The sequence below is a fragment of the Sabethes cyaneus genome, chromosome 2, assembly GCF_943734655.1.
Source record: "Sabethes cyaneus chromosome 2, idSabCyanKW18_F2, whole genome shotgun sequence".
In the NCBI taxonomy this organism is placed as follows: domain Eukaryota; kingdom Metazoa; phylum Arthropoda; class Insecta; order Diptera; family Culicidae; genus Sabethes; species Sabethes cyaneus.
In genome coordinates, this window is record NC_071354.1 from 181,471,772 (window position 1) to 181,491,449 (window position 19,678).

Below are 19,678 nucleotides of genomic sequence, written 5' to 3' on the forward strand. Positions count from 1 at the left end.
TTGGTTTTTCGTTACATCAGGTTACATCTTACATGTGTTGACAGTTCCACCCGCGGAATAAGAATTTGAGCCCAGCGTGCAACTGATAATTTTATTGTTACTGAAAAGAACGGTGTTGCTCAAAGCCAAAGCCAAGCTCAAGAGCATATGCAGACAACCTGCTTTTTGTTGTACTTATAAACGTGGTCTAGTCGGTTCAGTTAGGTTGCTGACTGGCGGTTGATTGCTCTTTGCAGCGCTTGTGTTGTACTATTCTTTACGATAATAGCGGTCCCATTATTAAGTGGATGACGATGACGAAAATTGGTACCGTGACCAAGGTTTAAAGCTGGTCACTAACAACGCCTTACTAACGGCACATCAGAATTGTGAATTGAATTACTATCCCGCGATTGGCGTGTGATATGTTCGATATCTGGATAGTGGAAATTTACTAATAGGACGTCAGGTCTATCAATCATACTACCATACTGCTGTAACACGTGCCATTTTCGACGGAGGGATATTGACAGTTCCCGACCGCAGTCTACTCACGGGATTTCAAGTTTTTCTACCATGTTGTGGCACTGCTGCGGGAAGTGTGGTACTTGGTACATTCGGTATCTAAATAGTGGGTAGTTCCTGATGAAACCAATTCGACTTGGGAGCGGGAGTATGTTACCGCATAGTCTCGTTAGTAAGTGGACGATTACGAATAAATGGTTATTATAGTTCCAAAGGGAAAAAGGTACACAATGACGCTGTTCGTGATGACCAAATTTCGCACAATAATCCCTCAACTAAATTACGACTGAGAAAAAACAATACTCACGTCCTCAGCCTCTTGTGTCGTGTAACCATTGAGATTCTGAGCACAGTTTGAACCACTATCGCCGGGACTCTGTCGTTGACCTTCGAACGGTCTTCCCTCAAATGGACTTCCTTGTCGCGAGTCCTGCGTTATCGGTTGGTTCATTGGCAAGTCATCTGTTATCACAGTCAATAAAAAGTTTTCGTTATTTTTCAAAAGTTCACACGGCAAAAGCGAAAGCGAAGTATTTACCCCAATTGTCAAACAGATCTCCTAGCCCGGGTATTCCCTCTTCGCAATCTTCACCGAGACCCAAATCATCCAGATTACCATCTCCGAGTGTCAGTTCGAGTTCATCGTTGATATGCTCAGCAACAAATGCCGATTGTGCCGACTGAAATCAGAAAAAAATAATACAGGTTACAATCACGGTTGCACCGCTGCTAGAGTCTCAAATCAATTACCTGTGTTCTCGCACTAGTTGGAAAAACCAAGATGTGCGTGCACGTTACGTCCTGTGGCGTAGTCAGCGGTGACTGCATCGACAGTTGACTGAACCGTTCGTCTGGTGTGAACTGGTCTGGCATAACCCTTAGCTCAGAGTCTGGTTCCAAAGTCACCAGACAAGCGCTAAGGATGCTGGGAACTGACACCGGGTGCATCAGCGAGCACTGTTCGCAAATATCCTTTAGGTGTTTGGATGCCTTCTGTAGGTTCTGCTTGCTCAGCAACCAACTCCAACCTTTCAACTCTCCGTGTCCTATTCGACCAATTCGGCCGATAACAATCCGCCACGGTTGCACTGTCTGAGATATAAGACCCAGTATAAAGTCCATTAGCTTCTGTAGACCCATCCGTCGGGCTGAGGCCCGTTTCCGCCGTACACGATTCGGAATGTCAATATTGATGGTAACGGTTTCCAAAAATTCTCCCCGATCATCTGTGGCCACCCCCAGCAGCCAGCTTTGATCTTCACTCAAACAATAACTACAGTACATAATGGAACATTGCTGCTTAATACTAGTCTGGCCAAACGATTCCGAATTTTCCTTTTTCTCACTCAATTTAGCCAACACATACGGTGGAGTATAGAGCTTGTACGGAGCACGATTCTTTTCATCTTTGTTCTTCATAAACTGTTCGGCGTTGGCAGCCGTACCGAAACCGGTAAGACTCTTGACGTTGTTCAGATGTTGCATAAAACGTCGACTTTGAGAAAATATACTCAACGCCTGACAACGCATGTGGTCACTGAGCCGCAACCGATTCCGGCTGCGTCCCAATTCGAGGATGCTCTCCAGAGAAATTAACTGCAAAACAAAAAATTTGTTAGTGTCGGTTAGACGGAGGTTATTTCGAAAGGGCTTAGTAACTAACCTGCACGCTAATATTCGCTCTGATCGAGTCCGGTACCGTGTTCAGGGTGTTCGAATAACATCGCAACAGCGACAAACATGCTAGACGCTCGATTTCCGGCGAGTCCGTACCACAAGTAAACGGTTCCACCATGTACAAAACAATGTGAGGTGGTTCCTTACCGTCGTCATCATGCTGCATACGATCGGCTGGACCAGACGATGAACTATTTAGTTGATCACGACTCTCCGCATCTAATGTAACAAGTAAAGTTCAAATGAAAATTTGTGTTGCTTTATAAAACGTCAGAGCAAATCTTACCATTATCGGATTTGGGTGTACCCGGTGCCTTATCGCCTGTTTGTGTCGGATCAGGAGTGCTCGGCGGCGGCGGTGGCATCGGACTTTGGTTCGGAGCATCCCGATTAGGCGTTGAACTTGCTTGCGCTAGCGCCATCGCAGCTGCGTGCGAAGCTGCGGAAAGGTTGTGGTTTTCCGGTGGGTCAAGCAAACTCTTATCCAAAGGTACTTTTGACAGATACGGAGCCAACTGCTGTTGGCACGTTTGTGCGTACAGTTTGAGCAACTCGCTCAGTCGGCTATCGCCGAGACTGGTGAACCACTCATCCATACTGGAGTTTTGAGTTTCTTTAAGGACACGGTTCGAGCTGACTCGTAATATTCCGTCCCATCCCTTGATGGGGTTGTGTCGACCGAGCTTGCACATCTCGTACGTTGTACTAAGTTCTTTGAAGTAAGTTTTCACTTTTGAAACGATAAAATCGTTGTCCGGAAGCACAACGACGTAAGCTATATCACGGGGATAAGAGTACGGTTCGAGCATTAGTTTGTCCCAGTACTGGATTGCGTACGGGGACAATGAGAGCCAGTCTTTTTCATAGCCAACAACCAACGATGGAACTGGCTGGGGTTCGCACTGGCCTGTGCCTCGTCCTGCGAGGCGATGGAATTGCCGCCATGTGAGTGGTCCCTGTATCGTATAGGGGGCATCCCAAAGGCGCGTTGTGCACTTTTTATGGAAGGCATCCTGGAGTAGTGGTTGCATGGATTTCATTATTCGCACAATGTCTTGATTGCTTTTTGGACCGCCCGCCCGTAAATATGGCCACTTGTGGACATTCATGGAACCGCGTAGCAGTCCCGACCGCACCAAGGCAGAATCTTCGTACTTATTTTCAGTGATTGCTTGCTGCCGACTTTGTTCTAGCGCTAAACTAATAACTTCATTGGCATCGGTGTATTCCAACATATGCACCGAGGCATTTGAGACACTTTTGACTGTCATTGCACTTTGGAATCGGGCCACGGCCCGGTGAATAGAATTACTCGAACTTTGAATGACCGCACAGTGTTCCCGCAACAGATCCATGATTCGAAGCGGTAACGGCGAAATATCACAGTTGACTCCACTACTGCTGCTGCTACTGTAGTCGTTCTTGCCAAGCAAAAACTCCAGCAGTGACTTCTTCTTCCTGGATGCTGGATCCTCAGCCATTCCGGTAATCTCTAGCTCGTCCTCGTAAAACATGCCGGCCCGATGGGCAAGCCTTCGGTTTACCAAAGCACTGAAACCACAAGTACATTTGATTGGATCTTCATCCAAGTACCCGTTCTGCAGGCTACTTGAGTTTATTGCCACCAGCGTAGAACTGGTTCCTTGGTTGTTGTTGGCAGGTGAATCCATCATTCCAAAGGCACCGTTATTATTGTGATTGTTGTTCCCATTGAAGTGCGATACAGAAGAAGGGGTCGATTTGGCTTCCCGTTCGCTACTGCAGCCACTTTTACCACTGCTGCCAAGGAAGCTGGTACCCGGCAGCGGAAGATACGGACCAGAATCAGCTCCACGGATATTTCCCACACACTTTGGGCCAGCATTGCACACACAGAGTGTACAGCTGTTGAAATTGTGATCGCGAAAGATGTTCAGCGAAGTGTCGTACAGAAGCACATTGACCAACAGCGCATTTGTTTCGATGGCTATCCGCTGCTGAGCCGATGAACCGTTCGTTCCGTTTGCCACCGCAAACGGTGTCTGAGGGCCGTCATCAATTCCGAATTGTTTGTTATGGTACGATGAAGTGGTTGAGGTTGCCGGTGAAGCAACCGCTACATCATATGGCGGAGGAGGCAGAATCGGAGTCCGCCGAAAAGCCATTTGATTCAAAGGATTCGGGCTTCCGGGGATGTTGTTTATGGTTAGCGAACCACCGCTCGGCGCTCCGATTGGCGATGGGTATGGAAGAGGGCACGAACCTTGCGGCGTTGGTACTCGCATAGAATTGCTTCCAGCAGCGCTGCCTCCACCGGGTGTTGCTGGTGAGATGGGTGACATTCCTTGCCGTAGTGGAACATTCATACCGATGCCACCGGGATGGAACATACCTGTACTTATGAGTCCGTTATTCATGGGTGACGGGCTCATTAGACTACCTCCAGAGTTCATCATACCTGGCAAGGAATTCACAGATGGTGGCCTCGATAGTGGCTGCGATTGACCGCCTTGCGAAGGTGGGTTTGAGTACGGATGGCCACCACCATTCATGGTAAGCGAATTGGGTGTGCTTAGCGGTTGCGGTACGGTCACCATCGATGGTTCCTGCTTCAACATATTATTATTGACGACGCATGCATTTGGCGATATGTTTTCCAGTTGCGACTGTTGCTGCTGTTGAATTTCCTGATGTTCCTGGAGCTCTCTTAGTTTCATGTATTTTTCACGCTCTTGCTTTTCCTTACGCAACTGGGTGGATGATTTGTAGTAGCAATTCATCGGGAGTGCAACTGCAGGTTGCATAAGCTGACTTGGAAGCTGCTGGAGCGGCGCATACTTTGAGGATCCTACATACTTATAGATAGGCGGAGGTAAAAACACAAAGGACCAATCGTCGATTGGTTCTTCCTGTGGACTTCCGAGAATTGGAACGACAGCCGTTTCCACCATTGTATCGATCATAATTCCATCCGAAAGGCAACCACCGCCACCCGGACTTGAATTTGGGTGATGCTCCAAGCTCGGAGGAGTGGGAAACATTTGGGACAACTCTTTCGGACTCAATATCCCGGAATGCACCGCATTTCCTGCCCCAGGAAACCGTTTCATATCCTCCAAACATCCTCCGCTACTCTTATTGGAAGCAGGACTCGTATTCGCATGGATATCTGAATCATCGGCGTAATTGGTGCTATCGTCGAAAAGCTGGTCCAGATCATCGAGGGCTGGTTGCAATCCCTGCTCCGTAAATAAACTGTCATCCTTGTCCTCTTTTTCCTTTTTTATCTCATGAGCTCCCAACATTTGACCATCACCGTCGGTGCGTGGCTCACATCCGGCCTCCGTTTTGATCTGGTTCTCGTTCAACATGCCACCAACTCCAGTGCCAACATCACCATCCTCCGGTAGTGCCAACGGATCCTGCTGATCTGGCCTAACACATCGCCCACCTTCCCCTTCAGCTGCATTCTGCAATGATAGTAAATATCTCTCCGAATGTTTCTTCTGATCAGCGTACAGATCGAGATTTCGGATTTGCTGTGCAAGCTTTGAATCCTCATTCGGCTTAAACCGCTTTACCGGATGGTTCATCCAGGCATCAATAGCAGTATAATCGTACAATAAGTGCGACGTAGTTGGACTTTCCTCACCGATCATTCCTTCGTAATCGCGCGACGACAGGGATGGCCTTTTAAGAGACTGTAGCACTTGCAGCAGGGCATGCCTCTTGTTGATTTGATTTTGGTTTGCCAAGGGATTCAGGCTACTGTATATACTGGGACTGCTACCCAACATCATGGCATCCCCGCAGATTCCTAGCGCTCCATCAGATTTCAAACGCATTCCCATCATTATTCCATGGTTCGGTATATTGTTCGGACTACTGTTGGTTGTTCCTCCACTGCTACTGCTACTGGTACTGCTGAGATTGTTGCTTACTACCAGCTGCTGCGCGGACTGCTGCAGTTGCTGCTGCTGCTGTTGTTGCAACTGTTGCTGTTGTTGTTGTTGCTGCTGCTGTTGCTGTTGATGATGATGATGCTGCTGTTGCTGTTGTTGTTGTGATTGTTGCGAGGCAGGAGCTTCTACGCTCAGCACGCCACCCGGATGCGACGGAGTGTGATAAGGGGAGGCATTAACGCTTTTACTCTCGTGTTGATCCGTCGGCGTTGGCGCCGGTGTATTCTTGTCCAGATGGTCCAAGCAGGGCGTTCCCGGTTGTACGCTTCGCGGATTGTTTGAGGTCGGTGGATGCGGTGACATGGTTATAAGCTGAAAGTGATGAGAGGAAATTTGTTAGACGCCTCACTGGAAGTAGATAATTTAAGCACAATACCTGATCACCCGATGGAACGGACGTTGGCTGGGACACTGAAGACGGTTGCATCGGAGATGGTGCCGCACTTGCGGGGGAACCCTCCGAGGGCAGCGGGTGCGAGTCACCTATCGACAGCGGGTTCCGACAGTAGGACGGCGGGCCTCCGTACGGTGTGCTGCCTCCGGCACCGCAGTTCTGATTAGACCTGTTGAATATGCCAAGAATTGTGTGAATTGTGATGAGTTTTTGTTTGAATGAAACAAGTTACGAGCACCGACGAAAGTAGAGAAGAAAATAAGCACAGATGAGAAGCGCTAGATTGATTGATTCATCGTTATTTTTATCTTTTTATTTTTGTATTTCAATTTACTATTCTCTGAATTTCTTTGAATTCTGTGCATTTATTTTTTCAATATTACAAACACTTTAATTGATTTCTTTGCGTTTTTGCTATTTTTGAATCAAGACGTCATCATATCAAATATATAATGCTCTTTTTGAAGGAAAAGCTTTAGGACTCTCGCCTGGTTAATTAAGTCGTATACTTTAAATTCTGATGTATTCTGACATTTCTATCGTGGCAGTTTTCTTAAAGAATATGTTTTACAAGGTAGAGGTTTTGGAAATAAGGACATTTTTCAAAATGGACGGAATGCCCTCAGAATTTCTTGAAATGAAATTCAACTTATGAGCGACACTAATTTTTAACAAATGAGATTTTCTATTACCTCCTTTTCGCAGAAATCTTTAAGGGAATTATTCCCGAATTTCAACGGTACAAAACCAACCTGATAAATCCCAGTCAGAAACGCAGCATTGGACGGCTTCTCTATATTGGTATACAGCTTAAGAATGTCCACAAAAGAACCACGGACATTTAAGCAGCAATCTGATATCGTTGAAATAGATGAGGAAAAATCAAAGGTCCAAGATGACTGCCTTGTGGAATTCTAGAGCAAGCAGGGAAAGATCCTGAGATAAAAACATTGATGTTTATTTCTAGATAGCGATCTGAGAGGTATGAAATGAACCATCGTACCAATAGGCCTCCGATTCCGGGTTTATCCAATTGAGCGATTGCGATTTGATGATTCAATTTATTGAAAGAAGCGGATAGGTCCGTGTAAATAACATCCGACCGGTCGTCGAAACTTTTTATCACGTAGGAAGTGAGAGTTATAAGCATACACGACAAGCTCAAACAGTTTTGATATTTTTGAGTTTAGTGCAAAGATACCCCAAAATAGTTATTCATATTTTTCTACTGACGTGGAGATAATTCAGCTCAACGACGATGGCGGGGGTTCCTCCAGTGTTGCTAATGGACAGCATCCATAATTGTTAAGGGATAATGATCATCCGACCTCAAGTCGCAAGCAAGATGTCGTAGTCTTCTATCAAAACGTCGGTCAAATGAATTCCGATATTGAAGACTACCGACTAGTTAAAGTGTCTAGTGTCGAATCGCTACTATGATGTCATTATCATACGCGAAACGTGGCTCAACTCTCGGACGATTTCCAGTCAAGTTTTTGAATCCGATTACAAAGTTTTCCGTTGCGATCGGAGCGTTAACAACAGCCGCAAGTCTACCGGTGCCGGAGTTCTGATAGCCGTTCGTTGCAGCTTGGAATCGAGAGCCATCGAGAATAACTCATGGAACTGCGCAGAGACGGCCATCAAGATGAATGATCGCTTACTTTTCTGTATGCCTTCGTGATCGTGACAACGATCTAATTGACAATTACTGCCAATTAGTTTACTTAGTTATGAGAGATGCTTCGATGCATGATGAGATAGTCTTATTGGGTGACTTCAATTTGCCAAATATCCCTTGGGAACCCACCCGTAGCGTTTTTCTCTATTCTGATGCTGAAAACTCTACGGTCCATGTCGGTGCAATGAATCTTCTTGACAATGTTATAGAGTGCTGTAATGCTTCATCAGCTCAACTATGTCGTCAACGAGAAAACCCGTTCCTTGAGCCTCTGCTTCGTGAGGGACAAGGCCCCATTCATCTCAGTGGCTCCATATCTGTTAATGAAGAGAGTTCCACATCATGCCCCTCTGATCGTCTGTATTGGAGATAATCTCCTTCGGGACTTCGATGAATTTCCCGCTGCTACTTCTGTAAAGCTGATTAAAAAAGTATCAATGATTTGTTGAGTCCGGGAGTCCGGATTCCCGTCATCAATGGAAAACAACGGGAAAGTTGCTGCCGCTCCTCATGATATATGCCCTAACAGCCAATAATATCTCAACATATAGTCAAACGTTGGGCGCCATTGATATCAATGTCGAGATTATTTCGAAGGCCGTGGCCATGGGCAAGTCGTCCTTCAATGCTGAACCCGATCGAGTACCTTCCGTATTTTTGAAAAGACACATAACCTGCACCACCGTTGTTCTGATTACATATTTCGAATGTTCATTTTCAGTGGGATTTTTCCGTGGTGTTGGAAATTTATTAAATTAAACGAGATGTAGACAACTATCGAAGCATCACATCGCTGAGTGCAGCCTTGGGTCATGGAATCTCTACTTTCTCACTGGGAGCAATATCCAAGTGTAGTTCAACATGACTTCACTTCCCAGGACTCTACCACTATTAATCTGCTGTGTCTTGCCGTTGGAGATAATCGGTCCGATAGCTATCCACCTTCGCCAGGTATACCTCAAGGAAGTCACCTAGGCCCTCTGATTTTTCTGCTATATTTGAACGTCGTTAATTTAGCCATTCAGGCCCCACGACTCGAATGCAGATGATCTTGCAATGTACTCCCGGATCCGCTGGACTGACAATTTTCACTTTCTTTAAAATGAATGCGAAGCCTTTGCCACCTGGTGCGACCTGAACCGTATGATAGTAAACCTCAGCAATCACATTTTGCTGAAAAAAAGTTTCGTTATGAGCTTGAAGGTACAGTAATTGAACGTGTTTCGCATATTAAAGACTTGAGTGTTGTGTTAAATTCGCAATCAACCTACTGGATGCTGGTCGTCCGTTTGGAATCCTAACTACTATAACAGTACAGCGCTGAGAAAATTCAGTCAGTTCATTGTCGATTTCTGAGATTCGCTTTGCGAAAACTGCCATGGAGCCCGTTCCTTCTTCCCAGCTATGGAAGCCGCGTCAACTGTTCGATCTACAAACTCTCTGTGTTCGTAAGACTACCTCCAGAGCACTGTTTATTACGGATAGCTTACAAGGTAGAATTGACTGCCCGTGCTATTGGGACAGATTAACACGCCTGTCCGTTGAATAGCACCTTCCAATACAATGTTGAACAGCAAATTTAAACCATCTCACGACACAAAAGAGTCCGCTGTCTCACCCATTATCCTGATTCTTGATTTTGAATCATCAAGAGTAACATGTATCAGTCTAATAAGTGTTGTTGGAAAACCATGTTCAAGCATAATCTGCCTCAGCTTATTTCGTTTAACTGAACCGTACGCCGACTAGAAATCTATAAACAAATGGTGAGTCTGCAATTTGTATTTTCGGAATTTATCAAGGATTTGCCGCAAGGTGAACGTTTGGTCCGTCGGGGAGCATTCCTCTCGAAAACTGCACTGGTATTCGCCAACAAACTTAACAATCATTGGGACTAAAATGAGCCTGTTGATTAATCACCAATAATAATAGAAAAAAGACGGAACTCTTGAACCAAGTACATATATTTTTCTGTAAAAACATAAGGAAATTTTCTCAGCCATCCGAAAAATTTACCTGGTTAGAAAAAGTTTCGAAATATGCGAGTCTGAGTAAATCGGAAAATCGGACACGGAACCGGCGCAATAATTTTCAAAAAAAAACCCTAACATTAAACGAATTTGATTCAAAAACTACCACAAATATAAAAATTAAGCAAGAGCCGGCCGTGTTACATCACTCACGTTAGGAAATAGAATTTTCGATCCTTTTTTTTTGTCCCATGTTTTCTTGGATAAGATTCGACTATTAATTCTGTTCAATTTGGTTCAAAGTATCCTCCTAAAAATCTCCTAAAATTTTCACTAATTACATATAATATTTTATCATTTTATTTTATGTTTGTATTACGGTTAGCGCTTGAAACATATTGCAGAAAAGTGAAATGATTGGCTTTGAATATCAACTTGATTCATCGTTAATAAGCGGTACAAGAAAAAGCACAGCAAATTCATTCACCATTGTTGTAATATACACAACAGCATACGCTGTTATCTTATAGTAATATATATGTTATAGGAATATAGGATTAAACATAAAATGATAAAAAAAAAAACAAGCAATAAAACTAGAAGCAACCCATTGTCGTGTGACATGCGAAGTGCATCAACCGAACCGCATACTCACACACATACCGACAACACACGTCTGAGATGAAGTAATGCATGTAAAGGAAATATGATAGAAAATGGGAAAGTAACCGATGGAAACTATTACAGCAGGCAGGGCAAGGCAGGCAGTCAGGGCATTATATAGAGTTGAAATGAATAAAAAAAAAACAGAATTCCGTCAGCATAACGGCTATTGTTTTATGGAAACAGCGCACCCGACAGACAGCGGCGGGCGACAGATTTGCTCCGCATCATCGCGCGCAAAGACAACCGCCGCGCTGTTTTGTTGCATTCTAGGAGAAAATTTCCCAGGAAGGGAGGCGCATGCAGAAAAGTGTTGTCACCGAGAAAAAAAATGAGGTAGAAAAGGTATAGGAAGGTTATGGCCATTAATTTACCCCTTACGCTGAGTAGTTAGATCGAAGGAGAAGCAAAAACCTATTTCACCAGTTGCAGGGAGATTATAAATGGGAACTATCATAAAGCCGTTTTTCACTAACACCCAGACGAATTTGCGACACGATTAACTTTTTCTTAAATCGAGTAGCTCAGAACACTTTGCAAATAAACGGAAATGTAGTAGTTATAAACCAAACCAAAATTGTTGTTGATGATAATAATGATGGTGATGATGATAATAATTCTGCGAAAGATGAGGTAAAACTCAGAGTAACAAATTAGTTTGATTAGTGATCAGAGCTTGAATTTAATTATTTGCAATTATTTACATTTTTGGTTTACTAGCATTTTGAACAAACGTAGATACAGTGGAGAGAAAAAGCTAAAATGGTAATGAGTTTCGCATGTTCTGTCTTCTTCAAAATCATTGCAATTGTTCTGGTGTAGTGTGTAAAACGCACCTTTGAGAGGATTCGAGATAGCTGTAGTCGGGACTGTCTGCAGCAGTGGCAGCAGCATCAGTTGTGGCAGAAACAGCAACAGCAGCACCACCAACAACATACGGTGAGGAGGTGGAGGACTGGTAGAGTAGCTGCTGCTGGGGCGGTCTCCGATGGAACGGTTTCCGGTGCGATCGAGGTGGTTTCTCTGACCGACCCCCGCTGGCCGACGGATTCTTCGCTGAGAGACTGGACCAGGCAGTACTGGAATCTCTTCCGGAAGCGGTTCCGGGGTCTCGATACGTGGCAGCACAGCTGCCCAGCACACGTCCTCCGCCGGTACCGGTTCCGGTTGGTTTCCTACACCTGAAAGAGCCACAACAGCTCAGCAATGTTTACTCCATCTCTTTACAACGTATTGGAGCAAAGCTATAGCTATCGCATTACTATATGGATGGTTCGCGACATGGTTTGTAAATCTAGTCGAGCTCAGCTAAATCATGAGTGAAATTAGAAGCATGATGTCGAACTTTTCTGGATATAATTCAAAACTTTAATGAACTATAACAACTGATTGTGGGAAACCCTTGTTCTTTGTAAATTACGTAAGCCTGTAATTATCTTTGCGATGTGGATGGACTCAAAGTCAATGTAAACATCTACTATTCACTATTAAATATTCAAATGCACTACTCTTAGTGTAGGATCGACATTCAGAGTACTTACTGCCTACTAGATTTGAGAAAATTAAATTACTAGAAAACAATCATACACAGTTATTAAAAATTCGACTTCATGCTTTATTATTTTCTTGAAAAACAATCCTATAAAATGTTTTCTATAAAGAACCACCCAAGATCAGCAAAGAAAACAAGAAATTATCATGCCCAAGAGTAGGTATATATCGATACAAAATTACTCGAGAAAAAGCAAACCATAGGTTATCGAGTTATTAGCACAGAGATAGGGGATACAACAAAATGAAAAAGTTACTCAAGGTGGCATTAGGACACATATATAGCATACACTAAACTATCATCAGGAGCAAGAGCTATGCTAGAAAATAATTCGAAAAAAAAACTCTAGACGCTTTACGGGTTGCCGGCATAAAACTGCCAGCTGGAAATCCTTCATTACATTCAACCACATAAACAGAAGTGTACCACTTACTTGCTGCACACGCAGGGAACCTTCAGACTGGGGTCGGTAATCTGCCACACAGAGTTTGCATTTCCGTCGACCGTGGCCGCTGAACCGGTATCGTTGTTGCTGCCGGTACCGCCGCCACCGGTTCCGCTGGACGATGACGACGACGAGTTCGATGAAGGATCCTTTGGTTCCGATTTGATGGTAACTCCTACTGCGCCGTTACCGCCATCACCGACTACCGAACTGGGAGATTGCTGGGATGGGGGAACAGCCGGAGCGACGTGCATTATGCAATCATGCCAGACACGTTCCGGCAGCAAGACGGCGGGCGAGTTGTTGATCATGGTTGATGACATACTGTTCTGATTGCCGAGATCGTTAGAAGGTGATTCGGGAACCGTAAGCGGTGGGTTCATAAGTGGTTTCGTTTCTCGAATGTTGTTGTCACCATTAGCGCAGTTGGTTGATGAATTGTTGTTAGAGGCTGTGTGCAACGGACTTAAGGGACTTTTGTTGTTCAGCAGTGAACTGGCTACTGCTGCCGTTAGAGAGGAAGATGCACTTTGCGATGCCGTCTTTGCGGGTGATTGCTGGATGGAACCGTTCACAGCAGGCGGTGACCAATCATCGATGTCCGTCACAAGAACATACTTTGACGGGTAGCGCATCTTTATACCACCTGTAAAAAACATGAAAATGGATCACCATATGGGTAAACCAGATTTTTTTATCCCTTAACTTACCAGTCATAATTTCCACTATCGGAGGTACCGCGTCTGCACTTTCAGACAAGTTAATATTTTTGTTCGAGATTGGATAGAATGCACTCCAGTCGTCTAGAACTTTCTGCGTCTGCGGGTCGCTGGTCTTGTAGCTTTGGCCAGTTAACCGTGCAGCGAGACCGAATGGAGCCAATATAACAGAGCGCGGTTTCACGTCGCTATTATTACTACCTTGCTGAACGGCTTCTTCCAAGTGTTTCATCATAAGCGGCCTAACCGGCGGATGCTCCCGAATATCCATCGAGGCACAAACCGTGCTGTCCCCATGGACAAAGAAGGCGAACGAGAATGAGAGATGAAGCGAGCTGCAAATATTTGAGTTGAAATTAATTGATTGCAATCTCTTGTTACGTGATCGGTTTCATTGAATGAGTACAACAGCAGAAATAGTGTCGATGGGGGAACGAAGACTTTCCATTCAACTTGAAAGAAATGTCCCAGAAGTCCATCGGTCGTATTGACTCGCTTTAGGAAGCTTCATGCTTTCCCACGGGCGCTTCCGCAGCTATGACTAAAAGTACAGAGGCGCGCAACTAACTGTGGGGTAACACTTCCGTATATATATATATATATATTTATGGATCACCCGCTCTCACCAGCTGGTGTACCGCAAAGTGAAGAAACGGCTCATGAGTAAAACGTCAAAATTAATGGCACACTTACCTCTTCCCAAACACTCGCTCGCTGTTGGAACTCGGCTGTACGAACCACCTGCCCAAACGTACGACATCTCGCGAAAGTAAACATCTGCGGCGTCGCGTTGTCGTTCCAACAGGTGGTGATTGTGTTTTTGTTTTAGTTAATGACGACGGGGTACGTAACGGTAGTGGCAGCGGCAGCCGTGCAAATGCAAGGAGCGAAGTCATGAAAAATAAGAAAAAAAATTAGCGTTAGTATTTCGGTCATTTAGAGTTAACATAAAAGTTAACATAAAATAACATTTTATCGTTTCTTTCATTATCACCTCAAGTGAACTGGACTGGAAAGAATCCTTCCAACCTGATTACTACCGTCCGTTCCTGCTTTAATATGTTGCTGGAATTAACAACAGTAGTTCAAATTTGGAAAGAGAATTGGAAGTGAGCCAGCACGTTTGAAATGACTAGAGTTCAGTTTTTTTACAAAATAATTAGATTTACTTGGAAGAATCCGGTACAATTCAAGTACCTTATATGTTCCTCAAGGATATGATTTGGGACCTATTATTTTTATTTTAAACATAAAAGACATTCTATTCCCTCAGAGCTAAAAGTGCTAATCTGTGGCACACAAAAAGCTATTTGAAAAAAAAACAAACAGAAGAAAGAGAGCATATACCAGCATGGCATTTTTATTATTTTTTTCTAAAAAATTTCATTAGCATTTGATTTTTACTTCTACAAAACAACCTAACAATCCATTTTCGTGAACATGGCCTATTTCAAAAGTACATACTTCTTGATCAAAGCATTGTAGAACATTTTTTAATGAAAATGTAAAGCGATTTCCTCAGCGATCAAAAATAAATTTAATCCGTTCGACTAAACCGACTAGTGAATTCATCTTCAAAATACATTTCTATTTGAAGAAGAATACCACGAAACTTTTGAAGTCTTTCTAACCAACCGGTGTTTTGAAACGGAAATCGAATGTTTTTAAAAAGCTTCTATCAACCTTTGAAATAAACCTTTCCGAAACAATGAAATTTGAGATACATATAGCTTTATTGTTTATTTTTTAATCAAAAATTCTCTTAATTGTATTTCAACCCACTAATACAGATCGAACTCGATTATCCAGGGACTCGATTATCAAGAGTTCAATTTTTTTTACTTGCATATGACTCTATACTTGGTCATGACGTAAACTCGTAGACCGCGTATAGAGTCATCAGTGCTCGAAAATATAATGCGTAAATAAAACGCATTCAGCGCATACAGTTTTACTACAGTTTTAGTATTCTTTTATCTGTCAGCCCATGGACATGACTACTGAACTGCTGACAGTGTTTATCTTTCTCAGTTTTCTACCCTTCAAAACACCTCATACATGAATTGCAGTGCTGAATGATTGCTCAATTAACCTGACTATTTCTTGCTCTTGACTGATATTTTAGATCTCAGTTTAGTTTTTTTAAATTACTTGCTTTTTAAATTCAATCAAAACCTGACTGAAGAAAATTAGTTTTCACATTTGATTGATTTTCACATTCACTATTGTCGAGAAAGAATGAATGTGAAAAACACGAACATGAACGCAAGTGATTCGCTCGAATTAATTTTCAGGTTGGCAATGCTGAGTTCATTTTATCTGTACTATAAACAGCAACGAATCAGCAGTATATTGCATCAATTCAGACGTATTGCATAAATTGAATATGAGATTTCGAAGCACTGAGTCATATACAAGTAAAAAAGAAAAAAGCACCCAGTGGTGGTCATAATCACTAGACTTACAGGTGCGATGTCGGCAACAAGACTGCCAGTTTCTACCGCACTGACCGAGTAGATAACAGTCTACAGTCCCACGGTTTTCAAGCAAAAATATATTCAATAAACCTCTGTGCAAAAATATGCTTGAAACGAAAGTACAGCAAACGAAAGCATTGAGGGACTTCTGCTGCCAAAACAAAGTTTTATTGCTTTGGATGCCCGGTCACTGCGAAATCGAGGGCACTGAATTTGCCGACAACCTAGCAAGACAAGAATCGGCTCAGTAATTTATTGGCCCTGAATTGTTTCTAGGCACCTCCACATCCGCCGTAAAATGCGAATGGCGTACTGACACGGAAAAAGGTAGAAATAGTATTCCGAGAATCAAACACAGGGTTGTAGACAAGCTAAACAGTTTATCTATCTAAATCCTGCAGTAGCGAGAAACTACTCGATTTAACACGTAGTGAACTACGCACAATCACGGGACTCCTAAAAGGACAGCCCCGCTCTTTATCATTTAAAGAATATCGGCAAGGTATCATCCGACGCCTGCCGCTTGTGTAACTCTGAACCTGAAAGTTCAGCGCATTTGCTCTGCAATTGCGGGGCTCTTGCATTATCAAGGCACAACTTCTTCGGAAGTTTCCTCCTTACTCCATATCAAGTAGGGAGCCTAAATCCCAAAATGGTCATTTGCTTTATTAACCATGTAGTACCGAATTGGGGCACAGGATTCCAACTATCCGGCTCAACTGCATCAATGAGTATAAGCAGTCCGTAAACTGTGTATCAGCAATTGGAGCCTGCCACAAAAGACGATCATTCTGTAGACTGTCGCAGTGGTCTTCTGGCATACAAGAAAAATATAGAATTTTAGGCTGGATTACCTGAAGAAAAACCACTATTTTTTTATTAATATAAAAAATGTATAAAGGCAATACTTTTTACATTATACAGGTCGGACTCGCATAACCTCAATCTTCACTTTTACTCTGAATAACTGAGTAATTTTTTGTGATTTTTTTGTATGCCACATTTTTACAATTAATTTACTATTGAGATTAGTGCAGTAATAGGCACGAAATGCTAATACCTTGGTTTTCGCACGAGACATCAAATTTTAATAAAATACTGATCCAAACCGCCGAACGTAGATCGTAACGGTTGCACACTTTACGAACACATTTTACTTTCAAGACATTAAATTCGTTTAGGTTAACAACAACGATATAGTTCGTAGCCTGTTGGGACGGGAAGACCTGGTCAAGGTTTTTCAGAAATGAAAACGAATGAAATTGCAGGTAGGGGGAAGTCCTGTATGGCCGGACAGGCCCCTATGCCCGGACACAGGCTTAGTACTTTAATGGTACTATTGTCCTATTCTTTCCAAATAATGTTATCATTCCTTGTTTTTGAGAAATCGCTAGTGTCCGGACATAGAGGCCTGTCCGGCCATACAGGACTTCCCCTATATGCATATGATTGTCGTCCCAGGCCGTCGGAAGCAAAAATGTGCCGTATAATTCGTAGAAAGATTGCTGACCACTCGATCAGATGATTCTAACAAAAATATTACAAAGCTTCTATCTCGTTCTGTTACTTATAACATGCTTTGGGACATTTTGGTTATTAAGCAGGGAAGAATTCTGCTTTTTGTGACACATGTTGATATAAACTAGATCAAACTATATCATAATTTGATATATTTGTGATACGCCTAGAGCGGATTTTATAAAAAAAATCTTGTTATTTAAAGCTCGTCCTGTTATAATTTTGTTATTTTCATTTCATCGGGTAACTGATTTGAATACCTTTCGAATTGGTTGAGAAATGATTGAATGCTCAAATCCTGACCACTTTTAGTGACGCAACCAACCGGCTAGTGTTGAGGCAATCTAGCTCCGTAAAGTCTCTAAAGCGGTCGGCGGAGATCCAATGAGAAGTTCTGATCCCAAACGCACGCCAAGGTTGCTCACCAAGTCTATCCTCTGAAGGACAATACCATCAAACCTATACTCGAATATTATGGGAGAACGATTGTACGTCCTAACAACACATTTTGGAATACTGATCGTGAGCATTCAACAAGGGTAACCAGCAGTCTTGTGGTAGTGCAGTATAAGTTCGTTGATGCAATGAACAAAAAGTAGCGTGCCTAAATTACTACCATGTGGTACTCCAAATGTTCTAACGAATGGTTCTGATTTATTTAAATCTATTCGTACAAATCAGCTGATCTTAATTTGACTAAATTATAAAATAAACTGAATTAGATTGCGGTTCCATGGAAAAACATATTGGTAAAATTTGATTCCCTGCACCTGTTAAATGTAAAGCTTGCACAGGTTCCACTAGCTGACCGGCGTCACCTGTGCTTGTTACGTACATCGTATAGTTGTTACGTGTTTTTTCGCAATGTCCGCATGATTTATACCTTGAGTCAAGGTACGTTTTTTGTAAAACAATATTAAACATAAAAATTATATACAATTTTTGGTCGATTCAAATTAAACCCGTAACACTTACCGTTCAATGAGATTATGAAGCGCCTTGAACAGCAACGACCGGCACTCGTACGAAAGACCTGCTTCCCAAGAACCTTTGTCGCCTTCTGTAAATGAGAAAGAAAAATTCAAATACATTTATTACTCATTTGTGTCGTTCATTTATTTCCGGATTATGGTAAAATCTAGCGATAATTTAACCGATTTAAATTGAACTAAAACACTTAAATCGAAGTATACATGGGTTTTCAATTTCCCAACCTTTATTGTGTCACAGAAAAAAAATGTGAACAAAAATTGAACAGACATTTTTGACGCGTCTTCACTGTGTCCAACATGCCTCATTTGGACGAAAGAATCATTGACCAAAGTGACGAAGCACAATTTTCGAATCGTGTCAAATTGCCAATCACTTTAGACTGGCACGTGCGGCCGCAATGTTATATAGATTGTCGCGCGCCGGGTGGCGTTTGAATGTAAACTGTATGACAGTGTGTAATAATCATTCGCAAAGAGTAAAAATTTTTGTTCTGGGTCGTAAAAAGTTGATGTAAGGTAAAAATTTATGAATATCAAATTCGTTAAAGTGCAGTTTAATTGCTTTTGGCTTTTAATGCTTATTATTACTAGTCCGCAAAAGAGAGCTAGGTAATTGTTGCTGGATTAGGAAACCTATAGCAAATGATATAACAAACCAATCAGACCATTTACTATACTCGATGCTATTCTTCCACAGTATGCTTAATTAAAACACTGAAATCTCGCACGAAATGAAATTCTTGCACTGAAAACAATGGGCGTGGTTTCGTTGTAGAGAATACGACAAAAACTTCAGCTTTTAAAAGAGATTCCACCGTCATCATCGATATATTCCCTACCAGTCAAGCTCACTCCCATTGCTTCGTAAATATGGCATTTCCGTTTTCTCTACACGTCCGTCCTTGCTTGGCAAACGGCAGCAACCTAGGCTAAGGCCTACGATCCTACCGCCTCCCGTACCCCCACGCAACACCCGAATCCAACACTTACTCAACCAACCTCCCCACCCTTTCCACCCAACCAACATAGCCAATAGGAACAAACAAACGATAATACAAACATTGCTCCACTAGTGGGGGCATGCGGTCTGTCCGATGGTGGAATTTCCATCCGTTGGCCAGTTTCGCTCGTCTACCATTACACTA

General features: G+C 42.8%; 2 protein-coding genes across 2 annotated transcripts in view; both read right to left on the reverse strand.

Moving 5' to 3' along the window:
• The window catches only part of LOC128735072 (transcription factor grauzone-like), a 204,955-nt gene that overhangs the window by 48,913 nt on the left and 136,364 nt on the right, over positions 1-19,678 (reverse strand). The gene's annotated exons all lie outside the window — the stretch shown is intronic.
• The window catches only part of LOC128735071 (mediator of RNA polymerase II transcription subunit 13), a 98,213-nt gene that overhangs the window by 7,084 nt on the left and 71,451 nt on the right, over positions 1-19,678 (reverse strand). The window contains exons 3-12 of the mRNA XM_053829548.1: positions 18,517-18,601; positions 14,240-14,323; positions 13,538-13,881; positions 12,816-13,473; positions 6,499-6,685; positions 2,468-6,434; positions 2,168-2,400; positions 1,255-2,100; positions 1,043-1,184; positions 812-966 (exon numbers count right to left, since the gene is read on the reverse strand). Coding sequence (XP_053685523.1) covers positions 812-966; positions 1,043-1,184; positions 1,255-2,100; positions 2,168-2,400; positions 2,468-6,434; positions 6,499-6,685; positions 12,816-13,473; positions 13,538-13,881; positions 14,240-14,323; positions 18,517-18,601 — 6,701 coding nt within the window. The remainder of the gene's footprint in view (positions 1-811; positions 967-1,042; positions 1,185-1,254; positions 2,101-2,167; positions 2,401-2,467; positions 6,435-6,498; positions 6,686-12,815; positions 13,474-13,537; positions 13,882-14,239; positions 14,324-18,516; positions 18,602-19,678) is intronic.